We start from the raw sequence: 19,779 nt of genomic DNA, 5'->3' as shown, positions 1-19,779 counted from the left end.
AAGCTGCAGCAGGGGAGGTTTAGGCTGGACATTAGGAAAAAGTTCTTCCCAGAAAGAGTGGTCAGACACTGGAATAGGCTGCCCAGGGAGGTGGTGGAGTCACCATCCCTGGATGTGTTTGAGAGTCGTTTAGATGTGGTGTTAAGGGATATGGTGTAAGGGAGAACTTTGTAGAGTGGGGTTGATGGTTGGACTCGATGATCCCAAGGGTCTTTTCCAACCTAAATGATTCTATGATTCTATGATCTCCTTATCTCTTCCTCTCCTCTCTTTGGAGAGAGGGAGGGGAGGGCCATCTGTCATTCTGATTGGCCATTCCAGTCAAACCACGACAATAGCCCATTAAAATGGGCAGGAAAAACAGAAACAAACTGCAAATTCACTCTTCACCACACAGCGCAAAAACCATGGTCACAGCTTCATATTTAATGTGGAATCACTTTAAGTATACAGTAGTTCAAAAGATCCAGAAACTGGTTAAGAGTTAAAAGCCAGTAGAACAAAAATACAGGACATCCAAAATATATCTTTGACCTTTTTAATCCTAAATTTTAGGGTCACATGTCTGAATAGACAAGTTTGCTTTATGAGGAAAGAAACTTTGGTATGGATTTGAACTAGCCACATAAATAGCACCTGTAGCTTTCAAAATAAATAGTATATGGCTAACTAGACACCATGGCAGCAAGATATCCTCTTAAAAAAAAAAGACTAAGAATCATAGACTGAATCATAGAATGTGTTGGGTTGGAAGGGACCTTTAAAGGTCATCTAGTCCAACCCCCCTGCAGTCAGCAGGGACAACCCATGCCTCCAAGGGAGAACAAGCACATGATTGGAGCTAGGCATCAGGGCTGGACAACAGAATTACAATTACAATTGAATTACAATTACAACAGAATTACAATTACAAAAATGTAATCTTTCTTTTAAAGTAATTTTAAAGCACATGTTAATTATTGTATTTCTGATGCTGAAATTGATAAGAAATGTTTCCTACAATGAGAAAGCATTCCTTCTATTTGCTAATAACCACTCCTTTTAAAATTGCACTGATACTTGAAGAACACTTAAAATTTTTCTTTGACTCCCTCTATTTTTCTAAAATATTGTATTTTTATTCCACAGGTCCATGCTGTTAGCAGTAGGTGTTACAAACAAAAACATCCCCCTACTCCAAGAGCTATTTATTAAAAAGGTCAAAGATAAATTCAGCCTCAAAATGTAACAAAAGGGGTTTTTTAATAAATTGTACCAGAAATAACAAATGATCTTTTTAATATGTGATACTCTCCTACAGCCATTGATAAAGTAGTTACCAGAATGTTAGTCTATGTTAATCTGTGCGGTTTATGGGTTTTCAACAAAACATAATACACATTGAACAGAATGAGTGAAACTTCAGTTTCCAGTGTATATTGAATTTTAGTCATTTAATACATTTTAGTTTTTATTTGTGTATTCCACTGTAGTGCTGTGACAACAAATCACACCTATGTACCAGAGCATACACCAACAATATGATGTAACTGTACTACACCACTGCTATATTTAGCTTTTTGAAAGAGACATAAGCATACACTATGGCCACATCAAATAATTTTCTGTTGTGGTTGCCCCCCCTTCTTCAATAACCTTCACTTTTTCAGTAATACTTCACTTTTTAAAATTTGAATTATTGAAAAAAATCACAGAAAGTTTATACAGGAATAGCTATAAGGAATAACCTCACAGGCACTGATATGACAAATGTTTATTTTAAGGGCTGAGAGACGTTAATCTCATATCGACAAAGTTGACTGAAAAGAATGACTAACTGTCTAAATGGGAAATGCCAGCTTCTGCTTGTAATATTGAGAAAAGTAATTCAGAAAGTTATTTTTTGGCCTTACTATGTCACAAAGTCAATCATACAAAGACCTAGGCATTTAACCGAAAATGATAGTTTTAAAAGCCCTTCTATTAGAAACAAAAACATCATGCAAAGCTTTGATCAATTATGCAGCTGCTTTAAAACTGTTGCAAGCCAGTATATATTAGCTTTTATACTGCTAATGCACAATTAACAGCAAACTTGATTAGATTAACACAAAATTGTCTTAATTACACTGTTATATCACACTAAGGAGACAAATGCCACAAGACTGGCAAAAACATTTAATTCTGAGTACTCAAATGGCAGGATAATTGTGTTGTAACCCCTTCACATTTAGGGAAAAAAACCCACCATAACCCTGCAGTCTCGCTTTACAAAATAAAGTTCTGTAAAATATTAATTGGGAGGGGAACAGTTTATACTATCTAACACAAAGTAACTTATACAACTAGTATCAAAGGCAAACAAAAAAACTTCCAAATAAAAAGTCAAAATACACATAGTAACAGAAGTACAAACGCTGCATTAAATACAATCAAGATAAGAAAATGCACTTGATAAAAAAAGACAAAAAAAGAAATTAAAGTTAGCAATGCATTTAAAGAAAATGCAATGAGGAAAAAACATCAAACTGTTTTTTCCAATGACAACAGAGTTTCCATTTGCAGTCTTTCCATCCATAATTTGTCTGATACAGTACATCCATTAAAATATTCAGAATCTCACAGAAGAGCTAGGTTGTTCTCTTCCAAATCTAATTACCGAGTTGGTTTTGGATATTTTAAACAGACATTATTATGTCCGTTTAAAAGCAAGGCAACAAATGGACTTTTTATCACCTTCGATCTTAGCACTAATGACAAACATTTTTAAAAGTTATCATAATCTTTTTTGTCTTTTTTTCCCTCTGCCTCAAATCCATCTACCCCATCACTGTCCCTTCTCCTTTTACGATTATTATGGATGTTGAAGCGTTGATTCATCTGTGGTAACGGATCCATTCCTAAAACTTTGTGTATTTGACGGAATGCAAGGAGTCTCAGTGCAAACTAGACAAAGGGTAGAAAGAAGATATTTCTGTTAGAAACAAATGTCAGCTTTGAGTACTTTGTCAAACAATTAATGAAGAACATTAGTGGTGTATATTATCCTTAGCTCTTATTATTCCCTCTTCCTTCCCCCAACAAAGTCAACACAATAAAATGTGTATGTCACATTTGCTGCTTCTGTACAAAGTACATCATCTTAGCTTAAAAATAAGATACATGTGTTTTAGCTGCTGGACTTGCACTGAAGCAGCCAAGGCTTGTCACAGGTCCCATTACGCATTAGTAATCTTTAGCAAAAGGATCAAATGAAGAAGTAGGGGCAGTAACCTCTTAAGCTGCAAGCATGAATAGTCAATACTGTAAGTGGATAGAGTAAATATTAAAAATTAAACTTACACAGATTTATTTATAAAATATTAAATGCCAATGTAATTTAAATCTATTAACATACTGCTGTAGAGTGAGCATCTTTACAGATATATATAGATGGGAGTGCATCAAACTTTTCAGGAAAATATGTTAATTTTAGTGCCAAACTGAACACTATTATACATCCTCTGTTGTGACATTTTCATTGCCTAGCTTAAGATTGATCATCTGAAAGATCAGACTATATTCTAAGAAAGGAAAATTCATGTCCACCATATAGCTCTATTTAAAAAAACAAACCACACCAAACCTACCACACCCCACCCAGAAAAACAGCCATCAAATTTAGTTACTTCACACATACTTTTCCTTACCTGCGCACTTGAAGTAATATCCTCTCGTTGCTGATCTGTCATTACAGCAAGTGTATCAAAAGGATGTTTCTCACAAGGGTCCAGAAGGCCAGGACCACCTACAACGGTTAGGCTAATTAGTATTTCAAACAAGATTACAGATTTTACATTAGTTAAGCATAAGTACACAGACACTGATCAAATGCAACTTACCTTTAAGGATAATTCCTGAAGATATACACTCAAAAACTCTTCTCAGTGCATCCCCAGGACTCTGTGGTCCAGTAGCACTGCTAATTGCTTTTTCCACAAGCAACTCCATAGCCTAGACCAACAATAAGAAAATCCAGCCAATTTAGAAGATTGATTAAAACAAAACCAAAAAAGCTACTACTGTTGTTCAATACAGAACTTTTGATACTGGAATTTTTAAGAACTTTACACATCACAGAATGTTTTCAGTTAAAATGGAAAAAATCAGATATTTTATAACAACGAATAAAAAGAAAGCTGCTGCAAGATTTACATTGAGTACTGATACTGATATGCTGCTTCTCATCACAAGTTATCCAAAGGTTTTGTAGAAATTTATACAGTAGTAGCCAACATATGCATGTAGGCAACTTGTCCAGACATTTTTTGAGAGAGCATGAACCATGGTGGGTCACCATGTTTCACAACAACCCCATGCATCGCTACAGGCTTGGGGAAGCGTGGCTGGAGAGCTGCCTGGCTCTGGGCAATCCTGCTTTAGCAGGGGAGTTGGACTAGATGATCTGTAGAGGTCCCTTCCAACTCTGAAGTTTCTGTGATTCTGTGAAAAGCTGAGGGATCAAAAGGTCAGCTCTCTTTCTTCAATGGCTGGCGTCCGAGGAAGACCCTGTCTGTTCATCTGCCTTTGATCCCAATCCGAGCATTCCTGACTCCAGATCAGCCCCATTATCCCAGCATCAAGCAAGCTAAAAGGTTAAAACCTTTGTGGTATGGGGGATGACGGCTGAAATATAAGTATGGGGAGGCCTGGCAAACTGACTACATCACACTCCCTCAAACCCACCAGGGTAAGTGCTATCTGCTTGCTATGGTAGAAGGAAGCACCGGATGGTTGGAAACCTACGCCGTGCCCCATGCTGCTGCCCAGAATACCATCCTGGGCCTTGAAAGGCAAGTCTCGTGGCGACACGGTACTCCAGAAGGAACTGAGTCAGACAGTGGGACTCATTTCAAAAACAGTCTTATAAGTAATTGGGCAAAAGAACATGGCATTGAGTGGGTATAGCAGATCCCCTGTCATGCACCAGCTTCTGGGAAAATTGAACGGTACAATGGACTATTAAAAACCACCCTGAAAGCAATGGGGGGTGGATCCTTCAAAAATTGGGACAAGCCTTTAGCACAAGCTACCTGGTTAGTTAACACCAGGGGATCCATCAATCGAGCTGGTCCTGCTCAGTCAGACCTTTTACATGCAGTAGAAGGGGATAAAGTCCCTGTGGTGCATGAAAGGGATATGTTAGGGAAAACCGTTTGCGCTTTTCCTGCCTCAGGCAAAGGCAAACCCATTTGTGGGACTGTGTTTGCTCAAGGGCCTGGATGTACTTGGTGGGTGATGCTGGAGAATGGAGAAGCTCAATGTGTGCCTCAAGGAAATCTAACCCTTGGTGAGAATACTCAGTTCTGAGCTATATGATGTCAATTGTTATATGATACTAACAGTGTTCTATAAGTGTTTTTCAGGATAACATAGTGGTGATGAAACCTGAGCTAGCTTCATCAAGTGGTGTCCAGCCAACTCTTCAGGATGGACATGCTACCTGTGGACACAGACCACAATGAATTTCATATCATCTTTTCTGCCCTCAGAGTCTGCTATGATAGATGAAAACCTGTAATTACGAACTAAATGAACTTTGGTGTATATAGATAAATCATAAATGAGAGATCTATGTATCTATATATATGTATATATTTGATGGATAAGAAGTGACAGTAATCTGAGCATGACACAAATGGTATGGAATAAGGGGTGGAATGTCCTGGTTTGAGGTAAAACAGAACCAATTCTCTGTTTTGTAGTTTTACTTTTTAGCTGGGCCTCTTCGAACTGACCAAAGTCTGAAATTAACAGCATATTGTTCAGACACTGTTCACTCTCAGAGTGATAAGACCTGATTATACCAAGGAATGGTATGCACAGAGGCTCTTGCTTAGACTTATTGCTATAACAACCAAGGTCAGCTCACTTCATTTGCCCCGTTAGAGGGTCGGAAGCGGAGCAGTGCAGAGGGGTCCCACCTGCGGGGAGGAGCGGACAGGACAGGTGACCCAAAACTGACCAACAGGGCATTCCATCCCATCTGCCCCATGCTCAGTATAAAAGCTGAGGGAGCAAAGGGTCAGCTCTCTTCCTTCAATGGCTGACGTCCAAGGAGGACCCTGTTTGTTTGTCTGCTTTTGATCCCGATCCGAGCATTCCTGACTCCAGATGCGGAATCCTGCTCCTGTCTGTCGCTGACTCCAGTCTGGGACTTTCCCTGTGCCTGCTGGTGACGCGATCGTCATCCTGGGAGCTGGATACGGGTTTGTATATATTGTATACTTTTTTCCTTTAATTTTTATTATTTTATTATTATTTACTATTTCCTTATTTATTATTATTTTCATTACAGTAGTTTAGTTCTTTTTCTAAACTTGTAAATCTCGTCGAGTCACAAGGTCTCGCTTGTGTCTAGAGATCCAGCCGTGGTTGCTACCCGGTCAAAGGTGGCTGTTAAAAAAACTGTGGGCACCCAGACAGAGGCCCCACGCAAACATATGGGCCTCCAGGCCTCTGGCTGCAAAGAGTGCCGGAGCCTGGCACTCGCCATGGAGGGCAGCAGAGACAACACCCGTGTCAGATGTGAACAGGTAAATGATCTGCTCATTCTGGTGGCTGAGTTGAAGGAAGAAGTGGAGAGGTTGAGGAGTATGAGAGAATGCGAGAGGGAGAGTGACTGGTGGACCCGCTCCCGGAGAGAGAGGGAACAGGGTGAGGCCCCACACAAGTCAGAGGACCCCCTCCCCTCTCATCACCAGGCAATAGGAGGGGATCGCAGAGACGAGGGGGAATGGAAACCGGTCCCTGCGCGGGGAAGCAGGAGAATGCCCTCCCGGCCCCTCCCACCTTCCCAGTTACCTTTGCAGAACAGATATGAAGCCCTGCAGGAGGAACTGGCTGTTGGAGAGGAGGATGATACACCCAGGCCAGGAACGTCAGAAAGACCAAGTCGCCATGGACCCAGCATCACAGCTGGCTCCAAAAGGAAAAGCAGACGGGTCATTGTGGTGGGTGACTCTCTACTGAGGGGGGCGGAGGGGCCAATATGCCGTCCAGACCCACTTCACAGGGAAGTCTGCGGCCTCCCTGGGGCATGGGTCAGGGATGTGTTGGACAAACTTCCTGCCCTAGTAAACTCCTCTGACTACTACCCCCTCTTAGTATTTCAGGTGGGTACTGATGAAGTGGGTAGAAGGAGCCCAAAATCAGTTAAAAGAGATTTTAGAGCCTTGGGGTGGCAGCTTAAGGGATCAGGAATGCAAGTTGTGTTCTCCTCTACCCCTTCAGTGGCAATCATGAATGAGGAAATTAACAGGAAGAGGCATCAGGTCAACTTGTGGCTCCGGGACTGGTGTTATCAGCAGGGCTTTGGGTTTTTTGATCACAGGCTGCTATAGGAGTCACCTGGCCTGCTGGTGGCAGGTGGGATGCACCTGTCCCAGAAGGGGAAAAGAATTTTGGGGCAGGAGTTAGCAAGGCTCATTGACAGGGCTTTAAACTAGATATGAGGGGGGAAGGGGAGATAACTGAGCCTGTCAGGACTAAACCCAAGGGAGGCATGCCAGGGCTTGAAGGATGGTGGACTAGCGAGGACTCTCACTCTGCCATTCCATTTGAGAGAAGGGATAGATGTTTAGAAATCATGGAAGCACCTGGGAGGGGTCTGGTGGGAAATGGGGCCCACACTCACAAAAAGGTGCTGGAGTCACTGGCACATCTGAAGTGCATCTCTACCAATGCACGCAGTATGCGCAACAAACAGGGGGAGCTTGAAGCCATGATGCACCAGGGAAACTATGACATAGTGGCTATCACAGAAACGTGGTGGGATGCCTCACACGACTGGAGTGCCACAATCGATGGCTACAAGCTCTTCAGGAGGGACAGACAGGAAAGGAGAGGCGGTGGAGTGGCCCTGTATGTTAGAGAATGCTATGAGAGCTCGGAAATTAAGTATACTGATGATGGGGTGGAGAGTGTTTGGATTAGGTTAAGGGCCGATAAAGCTGATATCGCTGTGGGAGTCTGCTATAGACCTCCCAACCAAAGCAGTGAGGCAGATGAAGCTTTCTATAAGCAGCTGGGGGAAATCTCGCGGTCACTTGCCATTGTTCTTGTGGGGGACTTCAACCTCCCAGATATCTGCTGGGAATACAACACAGCAGAGAGGGAACAATCCAGGAGGTTCCTGGAATGTGTGGAAGATACCAGCTGTGTGAGGAAGTTAAGTGAGCCGACCAGGGAAGGTGCCCTCCTGGACTTGCCTCTTGTGACCAGGGAAGAACTTGTGGGGCAAGTAAAGGTTGGTGGCCATCTAGGGCACAGTGATCATGAGATGATCGAATTTCTGATTCTTGGGGAAACAAGGAGAGGGGTTAGTAAAACTGCCACCTTAGACTTCCGGAGGGCAAACTTTGACCTGTTCAGAAGACTGCTTGACAAAGTCCCTTGGGAGGCTGCCCTGAAGGATATAGGAGCCCAGGAAGGCTGGACGTACTTCAAGAGAGAAGTCTTAAAGGCACAGGAGGAGGCTGTCCCCGTGTGCCGAAAAACAAGTAGGCGGGGAAGGAGACCGGCCTGGCCAAATAGGGACCTTTGGCTGGACCTCCAGAACAAAAGGGGAGTCTATGACCTTTGGAAGAGGGGGCAGGTCTCTCATGAAGACTATAAGGATATAGCGAAGCTATGCAGGGAGAAAATTAGGAGAGCCAAAGCGCAGCTAGAGCTCAACCTAGCCACAGCCATTAAGGATAACAAAAAATGTTTCTATAAATTCATTAACAACAAAAGGAGGGTTAGGGAAAATCTCCCTCCCTTACTGGATGCAGAGGGAAACATAGTCACAAAGGATGAGGAAAAGGCTGAGGTGCTCAACGCCTACTTTGCCTCAGTCTTTAGCAGTGGAACGAGCTGTTCGCTGGGCACGCAGCCTCATGAGCTGGGAGACAGGGAGGGGAAGCTGAACGAGGTCATCACAATTAAAGAGGAAGTGATCAGTGACCTGCTACGCCGCTTGGATGCCCACAAGTCTATGGGACCAGATGGGTTACATCCAAGAGTGCTGAAAGAGTTGGCAGACGTGCTTGCCAAGCCACTTTCCATGATCTACCTGAAGTCATGGCTAACTGGGGAGGTCCCAATGGCCTGGAGGGTAGCAAACGTAGCACCCATCTACAAGAAAGGCAGAAAGGAGGATCCAGGAAACTATAGGCCTGTCAGTCTGACCTCGGGAGCAGGGAAGGTCATGGAGCAGATCATCTTGAGTGCCATTACGAGTCATACAATGGACAAGCAGGGGATCAGGCCTAGTCAGCATGGGTTTATGAAAGGCAGGTCCTGCCTGACGAACCTGATCTCCTTCTATGACAAGATGACCCGATTATTGGACGAGGGAAAGGCTGTGGACATTGTCTACCTAGACTTTCGAAAAGCATTTGACACTGTCCCCCATAGAATTCTCATGGGAAAACTGGCGGCTCATGGCCTGGATGAGCATACGATCTGCTGGATCAAGCACTGGCTGGATGGGCGGTCCCAAAGAGTGGTGGCCAATGGAGTTAAATCCAGCTGGCGGCCGGTCACAAGGGGTGTCCCCCAGGGCTTGGTGTTGGGACCATTTCTGTTTAACATCTTTATTGATGACCTTGAGAAGGACATAGAGTGTATCATCAGCAAGTTTGCAGATGACACAAAGCTAAGCGGGAGTGTTGATCTGCATGAGGATAGGGAGGCTCTACAGAGAGACTTGGATAGATTGGACCGATGGGCCAACGCTAACAGGATGAGCTTCAACAAGGCCAAGTGCCGGGTCCTGCACTTGGGCCACAACAACCCCACGCATCGCTACAGGCTTGGGGCAGTGTGGCTGGAGAGCTGCCTGGCAGAAAAGGACCTGGGGGTTCTAATTGACAAGCAGCTGAGCATGAGCCAGCAGTGTGCCCAGGTGGCCAAGAGGGCCAATGCCATCCTGGCTTGTATTAGAAATAGTGTGACCAGCAGAAGGAGGGAGGTGATTGTCCCCCTGTACTCAGCACTGGTGAGGCCACACCTTGAGTATTGCGTCCAGTTCTGGGCACCTCAATACGAGAGAGATCTCAAGGTGCTGGAGCGAGTGCAGAGGAGGGCAACGAAGCTGGTGAAGGGCCTGCAGAATAAATCTTACGAGGAGCGATTGAAGGAGCTGGGACTGTTTAGTTTGAGGAAGAGGAGGCTGAGGGGAGACCTCATCACTCTCTACAACTACTTGAAAGGACACTGTAGAGAGGTTGGTGCTGGTCTCTTCTCACAGGTAATTAGCGATAGAACAAGAGGGAATGGCTTCAAGCTGCAGCAGGGGAGGTTTAGGCTGGACATTAGGAAAAAATTCTTCCCAGAAAGAGTGGTCAGACACTGGAATTAGGCTGCCCAGGGAGGTGGTGGAGTCACCATCCCTGGATGTGTTTGAGAGTCATTTAGATGTGGTGTTAAGGGATATGGTGTAGGGGAGACCTTTGTAGAATGGGGTTGATGGTTGGACTCGATGATCCCAAGCGTCTTTTCCAACCTAAATGATCTTATGATTCTATGACCAGAATCTGTCAGCCACACAGTATGAAATAATGAATTTGATACATCTAATGAAATTAACAGAATCATAGAATCTTCATGGTTGGAAAGGACCTTCGAGATCATCGAGTCCAACCATACGCACACAAAAAAAACCCCCTACAATCTCTGCCACTAGAGCATGCCCTGAAGCACCACATCTAGACGTTTCTTAAACACCTCTAGGGATGGGGACTCAACCCCCTCCCTGGGCAGGCTGTTCCAGCGCCTGACCACTCTTGCAGTAAAGTAATTCTTCCTGATATCTAACCTAAACCTCCCCTGCCGCAGCTTCAGACCATTTCCTCTGGTCCCGTCATTATTCGCCTGGGAGAAGAGGCCACCACCCACCTCTCTCCACCCTCCTTTCAGGTAGTTGTGGAGGGCAATGAGGTCTCCCCTCAGCCTCCTCTTCTCCAAGCTAAACATGCCCAGCTCCCTCGGCCTCTCCTCATATGCCCTGGTCTCCAGACCCCTCTCCAGCCTGGTAGCTCTCCTCTGGACATGCTCCAGCACCTCAATGTCCCTCTTGTACAGCGGGGCCCAGACCTGAACACAGCACTCGAGGTGAGGCCTCACCAGTGCCCAGTACAGAGGCACCATCACTTCCCTGCTCCTGCTGGCCACGCTGTTCCTGATACAAGCCAGAATGCTGTTGGCCTTCTTGGCCCCCTGGGCACACTGCTGGCTCATGTTAAGCTGGCCGTCCACCAGCACCCCCAGGTCCTTTTCTGCCGGGCAGCTTTCCAGCCACTCTGCCCCAAGCCTGTAGCGCTGCTTGGGGTTGTTGTGACCGAAATGCAGGACCCGGCACTTGGCCTTATTAAACCTCACACAGTTGGCCTTGGCCCATGGATCCAGCCTGTCCAGGTCCCTCTGTAGAGCCTTCCTACCCTCAAGCCGATCAACACTCCCACCTAGTTTGGTGTCGTCTGCAGACTTACTGAGGGTGCACTCAATCCCCTCATCCAGATCATTGATAAAGATATTAAACAAAACCGGCCCCAAAACCGAGCCCTGAGGGACACCACTGGTGACCGGCCACCAAGAGGATTTCACCCCATTAATCCCAACTCTGGGCACGGCCATCCAGCCAGTTTTTAACCCAGCGAAGAGTACGCTTGTCTGTGCCATGATTCGCCAGCTTCTCCAGGAGAATGCTGTGGGGGACGGTGTCAAAGGCCTTACCAAAGTCCAGATAGACAACGTCCACAGCCTTCCGCGCGTCCAGAAGGTGGGTCACATGGTCACAGAAGGAGATCAGGTTGGTTAAGCAGGACCTCCCTTTCCTAAACCCGTGCTGGCTGGCCCTGATCCCTTGGCTGCCCTGCACTTGCCGTGAGAGCTCACTCGAGATGATCCTCTCCATGATCTTCCCTGGTACCGAGGTCAGGCTGACAGGCCTGTAGTTCCCCGGATCCTCCTTCCGACCCTTCTTGTAGATGGGCGTCACATTAGCCACCCTCCAGTCATCTGGTACCTCCCCTGTTGACCAAGACTGTTGATAAATGATGGAGAGGGGCTTGGTGAGCTCTCCCGCCAGCTCCCTGAGTACTCTTGGGTGAATCCCATCCGGCCCCATAGACTTATGTGCGTCTAGGTGCAGAAGCAGATCATTGACTACTTCCTCCTGGATTATGGGTGGGTTGTTCTGCTCTCCATCCTTATCTTCCAGCTCCGGAGGCTGAACCCCCTGGGGACAGCTGGTCTGACTATTGAAGACGGAGGCAAAGAAGGCATTCAGTATCTCAGCCTTCGCCTCGTCCTTGGTTGCAACTTTCCCCCCCGGCATCCAGTAAGGGATGGAGATTCCCCCTGGCTCTCTTTCTGTTGATGTATTTATAAAAGCTTTTTTTCTTGTCCTTAATGTTAGTGGCCAAGTTGAGCTCCAGCTGGGCTTTTGCCTTCCTAATTTTCTCTCTGTATAACCTAACGAGATCTCTGTACTCCCCCTGAGTTGCCTGTCCCTTCTTCCAAAGGTGGTAAGCCCTCCTTTTATTCCTAAGTCCCATCAGAAGTTCCTTATTCATCCAGGCTGGCCATTTTCCCCGCCCTTTAGACTTGCGACACTTGGGGACAGCCTGCTCCTGGGCCTTTAAGGTTTCCTTCTTGAAGGGCGTCCAGCCTTCCTGGACCCCTTTGCCCTTCAGGGCTGTCTCCCAAGGGACTCTCTCAACCAGTGTCCTGAAACAGGATGCTACAGAGAAATTATTTTTTATACAAGAATACAGAAACTTAAAGCATCAAAAATTTAATGACCTTTTAACGTTTAAGTGGTTACTAGGTTCTTCATTTTAGCAAAACTGAAGTTCACAGCAAGTTTTTTCCTCGATATAGGCTAACAGCAACTCAGATGCTAAACAAGTGTAAAAAAACCTTGATGATAAATAGGTTTTCTAAAATTTACACAGTATTTGTTATTAGTTAAAATGGTTTAAATGATTATCTGTATTTTAAATATTGGTTTTTTCTGTGAATATTTCCATTGTTTACTTTTATTAGACTCTATTTTTTCCAGAAAAGCCTATAAAAGATATTTGCAAAAGTGAAGAATAACTTTTCCTTAGCTTTTTCAGAATTAAACGGATGTTTCAATACCTCCTGCAATACCAAAGGCAAAAGGGAATTATGATGCCTTGGTGTTTATGTGCATGAAAGGCTGTATTTCAAGTTTGGGGAGAAAAAAAAGAAATCAACTTTGAATATTAGTTTCTTCTAACTTGTAGGAACTTGACAAAATCCTTCTAATTTAGTTTTTATTTTTAGGTATATAAAGAGACTGATACTAATGTCTGTGTTTAGACTTCCTAATATTTTCTATTATTACAACTATTTAGGCTCTTTTTGAAAAGCTCTGGCATCTCTTTGGCTTGTAACAGGCTTCTAGCATACGGGTCAGGAGAAGTTCTGTATCCAGAAAAATACATTTCTTTCATCTAAAAAATTTCATCTGTGACTGTCAGAGATTACATATATTTAAAATTACTGTTTTCATTCTGTCATTGTTTTTGTCAGTAAGACTTTGCCAACAGGCCAAAAGAACAACTGACTACACAAGAGTTCAATGTTGATTCATGTCACTGGCAATGCATCAGGTACCACGAGCAAGTCAGGAAGCCCTTTTGGAGAGAACTGAGACACAGCTAGGCCTGATAAATTGCTTCATACCTCTCTTCCCTTCTGGCTGTGCCTTAGAACAGATATTATGAGAAATAAGAAACAACATTCCTTGTTCTTCATCTGTGTGCCTGCTGTGTGTTGCAATAGTTCTAAGGATGATTTTCTAAAAGCATGCCAGGGTTTATTCTTTGGAAACTCAGTATCATAGTGATATTGAGGGCACTTACATACTACTTAGCTTCTTTTAAGCTATATTTGTACAGTGCATCTTTCATGAAGTGTAGCACAGAAACTGGAACTATATTTATTTTTTTTTTACTTTAAATATTTAAAAAACAGAAATAATTGCTCCATATTTTTCCAGAAACAACAAATATTATCAGAAGTAATTTAATAACATTTTCTGCAAGCTTAGTACAGTTGTAAAACATTTCTAATTGAAATAATCCCAACTACTGTAACTGTCTTGACAATGTTAGCGCTCTTCCTGCAAAAACTGAAAAGTCTACATTAGGAAGCAGCATGGTGCAACGGGATTTGGTCTGTGAAACAAAACAGAGCTGAGTTTACCTCCACATATATATGTTTCAGAGATTTTGTTTCAGACTAACTTTGTCCAGTCCACAGATTATCAGTTAATATTTGGAGCACAGGTTGCACTCCTGGAGAGCATCATTTAAGATAGTCAATGTAAAAGGAATGCTCCAAGAACACTTGGCTGCAAGAATTGAGAGAGGTAACTGGGTACAACCTAGATATCTGTTTCTAAGTGACACTGATTAAAATGCTAATGGTGACACCTCCACAGACTTGTACTGTGGTATTTCATCTTGCAGGAATTACTGTGATTTATTCTTTCAAGTAGCCTTTCTGTTATCACAGAGCTATCTGGGCACAGCTGACATTGTTTTCAATCAGTTTCAGTAAAGTCCAAGCAATTCAGAGTAGGTGGTTAGAAAAAAAAAAGATTATTTTATACAGAGTAAAGGAAAAAATGCTAAAATATAGAATAAGAACGCTACCCACAAAGAATTAAAAAGAACAAGAAAATTCAGTTGGGGAAAAAAAAACAACCTCCAAATGACAAAACCTCAGAAAATTAGTTTTAGATGGAATCTGGGTCATTTTGGGGAGGGGTGACCCCAAAAGCTCCAAAAAAATCCCCTACATTACTCCTTGAAAAAGTCTACATTTTAAAACTGTAGTAACGCTTTCCTGTGCTTTACTTGCAGTACCATGTGCATTAAAAAGACTCATTCAAAAGAACATTACTCACCCAGCTTGGAAAATCAGACCAAGTTGGAACCCGTTGACAGAGGTCACGAAGAATACGTATGATAACCACACAGGACTGCAGACCATTAGCTCTAGCCTTGAGAGCAATACAAAATCAAATTAATTAATCTCAGCACCTACAGCAAATAGGACTTGTTGAAAGACTAAAACACCACTGTTCAATGGCAGCTCAGATACAAGACTGAAACAAATCATTCTACAACTTTATTTCATGAGCTGCCATTTACAGCAGTATTTTATACAGGGTTAGTAATTTACGGTGGTAGAAGTCAAAGTGCACAAGTTATACAAGAATAATATTTCTTGATCCCCTATACACTTTGACCTATGTTCACTTGTAACAATAAATACAGAATCTTTCTATATTAGAAATAAAAAGAATAAAGTAAAGGTCTAAGAAATAGGTATAGAGACTGAAAGGTCAAGAGAATCTGTTTGGTTTCTTTACTGTGCCTTTGCCAGAATGCAAAGTCACTAAACCAAACAGTTGCTTCTCGCCTTTCATTCCCTACACTTAATACACTTAAAGAAATAGGAAAAAAAGTCTTAAATCTAAACACAAAGCTTTAAACACATATTCCATTATTTAAAGCAAAGTTAATCTGCAGCCTTATGGAATATATAACAAATATACAACATATGATCACCCCAAGTGAGTCAAGCTTTCAACATTGCCTTCTCAATGACCAGAAAAAAAAAAAATCATGTCAAATGAGCAGTAACTTGCATGAAGCAGTTCTTCCATACTCAACCTTCTATGTTTAAATTTGGGGACCAGAAAAATATTAAGTATTATTAGCATGAACAATGCTGAGTGTTTTCACACAGTTAAACATTTATATTGCAACTGAATTAATCTCTCATAAGGCTACAAGAAGAAAGTAAAATGATGTTCCGAACCTGGAACCACTTAGCGTGGCGTAGAGCAGCCAGAGCGTCAAGGCATTTTTGCCTGTCCAAGACGTCCGGTGGGTCTTTCACCATACCCGAGGTTACATCTAAAATGGATTGAATTGGCAAAATGCAGTGAGGAATGGGTGTTTGACCAGGTGAGCAAGACAATTCCTTAAAGTAGCTTCAATGTCACACATGCCATCTAAAGTTTAAACACTTGAACAACAAATGTAAATGTTCAATAAAAGCCATTCGATTAGGATTAGTGCATCAACCCAGTATGAAGATCAAGGACATATTATACTTTATCTCTCAGGTTATTTTCAAATGCATTGCAGACTATGCAATGCATAGTACTTCTTTATTTAAGCTAACACTGGAAAAACACATATCCCCAAAATTAAATACTGAAGGAAGGATGGTTGGACACAGTGCACCAGCACAGAGAACACAAGACAGAAGGAACACAAAAATCCACTTTAACCAAGTAGAAACATTCAAACTTAGTTTCTTGTAAATTTTAACAGCCATGTGTTATTTGGGTTCTACTCTTTAAAAGAAAAACTAAGTATAAAAAAAAAGTCTTAAAAGCATTAGATGTTTAGCAATGGTGTTATTTTTATCATACCTTAAACTTAAAATGAAAATGATTTTGCTTTAAAAAAACTGACTATAGGAATGTGAAACGCTCTTCAGTATTAGAGTTCCATTACTTTCTAGTACCCTCTCTCTTACTCATATAAATAAATTCCTCAGCCCATGATATATGATATACCATGATATATGATATATACCATGATATATGATATATCATGAATGATATAAATATCATTTAGGATGCAAGGAAGGATCTGAAAAGGGACTGCTTTACTTAAGATTCAGCGAGAAAAAGAAAAGCAAGGAATAGTTTAAAAAACAAAGCAGAATGTCTGAAAGACAAAGAAAATATAGTAGATCTTGTATATTTAAATGTTCAGAAAAGGATTAAGTAATTTACTAAGCTGATTGCTTTGTTACCAAAAAGGAAAAGACCACAAGGCTCTTTTGGAAGTGCTTTAATCAATGAAACTGGAACCACTGAACAATATGAAATGGTATCTTTGGGTTACTTAAAAATTGTAGGGATATAATGCAATGATCAGCTTTAAAAGGTCTTTGTTTTACTAATTATGAAAATGGCTATTGTGACTAGTGGCAAAGTATATTGGTAGCATAACTGGTGATACACCAGATAAGAGGAAAGAAAAAGCCCTCACTCAATGGCACTCATTTCGCAGGAGCTGGCTGTATGGAACAATATAGTTTACTCCAGCAAGATATAAGTAAGGTAAGGTAAGGTAAGTCTGAGAATAAAATTTTATATATATATATATAAAAAATTTTTTGAGTCTCATGAAACACGCCAGCAAGGAGAACAGCAAGGAGAAGCTTCCAGGGATGCTGCAGAGAGACAGCTCTGAAACCATCTATTTATACACAAATGTAAAATAAATAGTAGGATACTTTACTATACAGAGAACTAAAAAGCCATGAATTAACATGGTGTTACAACTTTGCAATATAATAAATTTAATCTGAAGTACTACATCCAGATTTGGGCATTTTTTTATAGGACAATCCCATTGCTCTGCACAGGGCTAAAAGGGAGAGGATTTCAAAATAAGAACAAAGCTGAGAAGGATATAGGTATCTTCTCACACAGATATTCAAACTTATGGACTATATGTTAAAGCGGAAAGAAGAAAAGCTGCACTAACAAGGGATTTACAGAGCAAATGAAGACATTTAAAATAGTATTTTATTTAACACAAAAAAACCCCCCAAAAATATACAAGAGAGGTGCCAGGTAAGATAACTGATGAAACAAGTACAACTTGGATATAAAAGACAAGGAGTACATTTAGAGAAAATCCACAGCAGGAAAAAAGAGGCAAAGTAAGGTCGAGAAATTAAAAATAAAAATATGGGTCTGTTTGGTCTAGTAGCCTAATCAGTCAATTTTTTACATTCTTCTAAAAAAATATGCAATTAGATGACACTGTGCAAACTTTTATCACAATAATTCACTACATAATTTGAAACCCCAATTACTTCTAGCTCTGAAAAACTTCCATTTGGAAAATAATTTTACCAAAAAGAATTACAGTTTAAGTGCACAGAAGAGAATCTTACTCAGTGCTGGAAATGTCAATATAAAATGTGCTACTAAGATATTATATGAATACCCTTGAAACTTAAAAAGACTAAATCAGAAGTTGCAAGGCACCTATTGCACTGAGAATACATTGACTGAAAAAATGTATCAAGGAAACTCTTGTAATACTTAATCTGTGGATTTTTGCATCTGTTTCACATTTCAGGATTAACCCCTTTAAAACTATTTAACTAAATTCAGATGCCTAACCTACCACTCTGTTAAGCTAAGACAAAACCCCGAAATTAATTTACAAAACACAAGCACCAATTCTTATCCTATATAATTTAATTTATTACTAGCCTAAATATAAGGGGTTAATCTTCAGTTAGACATGCTGTGTCCACACTACCTCTTCATTAAAAGTTAACAGGTATATCAATTTTGGTAAGTTTTATTATGTGAAATACATTTTACCCAGTCAAGTATTTCAAGACTAGTGTGAACACTGCTTAATTCTAGAAGAGACACAAAGACAAAAAGAAAAAACCCACACAAAGTAACAGTAGATGCTAGGACTATGCATCCAAACCCCCTCCTTTGTCAAGCATGGCAGGTGTGACACTGAGCTTTAGAAAACCTTGGTCAAAAATCCTTCCGATGTCTTGGCAGCAACCCCTGACAGGAATCAAGTCCCTCTGCTAGAGGCTTTGGACCAGGGCTGTTAGCTAAGGATAAAAAAAGACACACGCACACACATATATGCTTTTATAAGTATGTCCACTTTGCTGAAGGAAAGATTCCAGAGCAAGGGCACTTTGAATATATCAGATTCGGTAAACTGTCAAATGCACAATACTGTAAGGAACAGTAGTTATGCAGTTAACAATTTTATTTCACACTGTATTTTTTTTTAGCCTTTTATCATGTAATGGGATTATTACACATCAAACATTATTCTACTCCATGTGCAAGTCTCAGTCTTGTTTTTACTCAAACTGGTTCTTCTGGTAAAGCCTTCCTTATCACCTGAACTAGCTCCCCAAGCAGGCTAAAAAAAAAAAAAATAATGAAAACTTTAAGCCATCATAAGACACAGAGCATGAGAAGCTGCAGTAAGAAAAAACACACACACATACTAATACTCTGCAGCAAATAAACAGCAGTCTTCATAATAAGGCCTTCTTTGCTGCAATTCAGTCTTCCATTTGCTCTAGTTTCAAAAGTGAACTTTTCTGCACATCCATTTTATACTGCTCAGTGTCTTGAAGAGAAATCTAACTTGATTTTGCAGTACTGCATTCAGCAGTGAATAAACTCACAATGATCATTTTAACTCAAGCGTGGGTCAGACAAAAATACAGATTTGTTTCCTTTAGGTGGCATAAATTAAGGGATTGATAGTAATTTGAAATTTATTTTCTTTTTAGTCTACATCATAGAATTTTAGGTCAGAAAACTGAAATTGAGTATTGTGGCAGTAATCAATATTGCACTTTTGCACAGCACATTAAGAAATAAACATGGTGCTTAAGGTTAACTTCATTTAATGTAATTTAATAATCAAATCTTTTAAGTTAAAGTATTATTTATGAACTTAAATAATATATGAAGTCTGATTCAGCACAGACAAACCAAAAGTCGTGTTACACTTAGATTGTCATAAAACAAGTAGAATTGGTTGGGTGTGACAGTACATGTAGAAAGCTTTTATAGCTAGGAATAATATGCACAGCTTAAAAATCATGTACAAAGCACTCTCAAAGACTCTTCAGAAGTCATCCAAA

General features: G+C 41.4%; 1 protein-coding gene across 2 annotated transcripts in view; it reads right to left on the bottom strand.

The window, feature by feature from the left end:
- Window positions 1–422: 422 nt before the first annotated feature.
- The window catches only part of LOC128902071 (zinc finger RNA-binding protein-like), a 74,822-nt gene continuing 55,465 nt past the window's right edge, over window positions 423–19,779 (bottom strand). For both annotated transcript variants that reach the window (XM_054184418.1, XM_054184419.1), the window contains exons 16-20: window positions 15,865–15,962; window positions 14,945–15,040; window positions 3,861–3,972; window positions 3,669–3,766; window positions 423–2,925 (exon numbers count right to left, since the gene is read on the bottom strand). In XM_054184418.1, the coding sequence (XP_054040393.1) occupies window positions 2,746–2,925; window positions 3,669–3,766; window positions 3,861–3,972; window positions 14,945–15,040; window positions 15,865–15,962 (584 nt within the window). In that variant the 3' untranslated portion in view covers window positions 423–2,745. The remainder of the gene's footprint in view (window positions 2,926–3,668; window positions 3,767–3,860; window positions 3,973–14,944; window positions 15,041–15,864; window positions 15,963–19,779) is intronic.

The sequence above is a fragment of the Rissa tridactyla genome, chromosome W, assembly GCF_028500815.1.
Source record: "Rissa tridactyla isolate bRisTri1 chromosome W, bRisTri1.patW.cur.20221130, whole genome shotgun sequence".
Taxonomy (NCBI): Eukaryota; Metazoa; Chordata; class Aves; order Charadriiformes; family Laridae; genus Rissa; species Rissa tridactyla.
The sequence above is the reverse complement of the archived record's forward strand: the minus strand, read 5'-3'. Positions and strand labels throughout refer to the sequence as shown.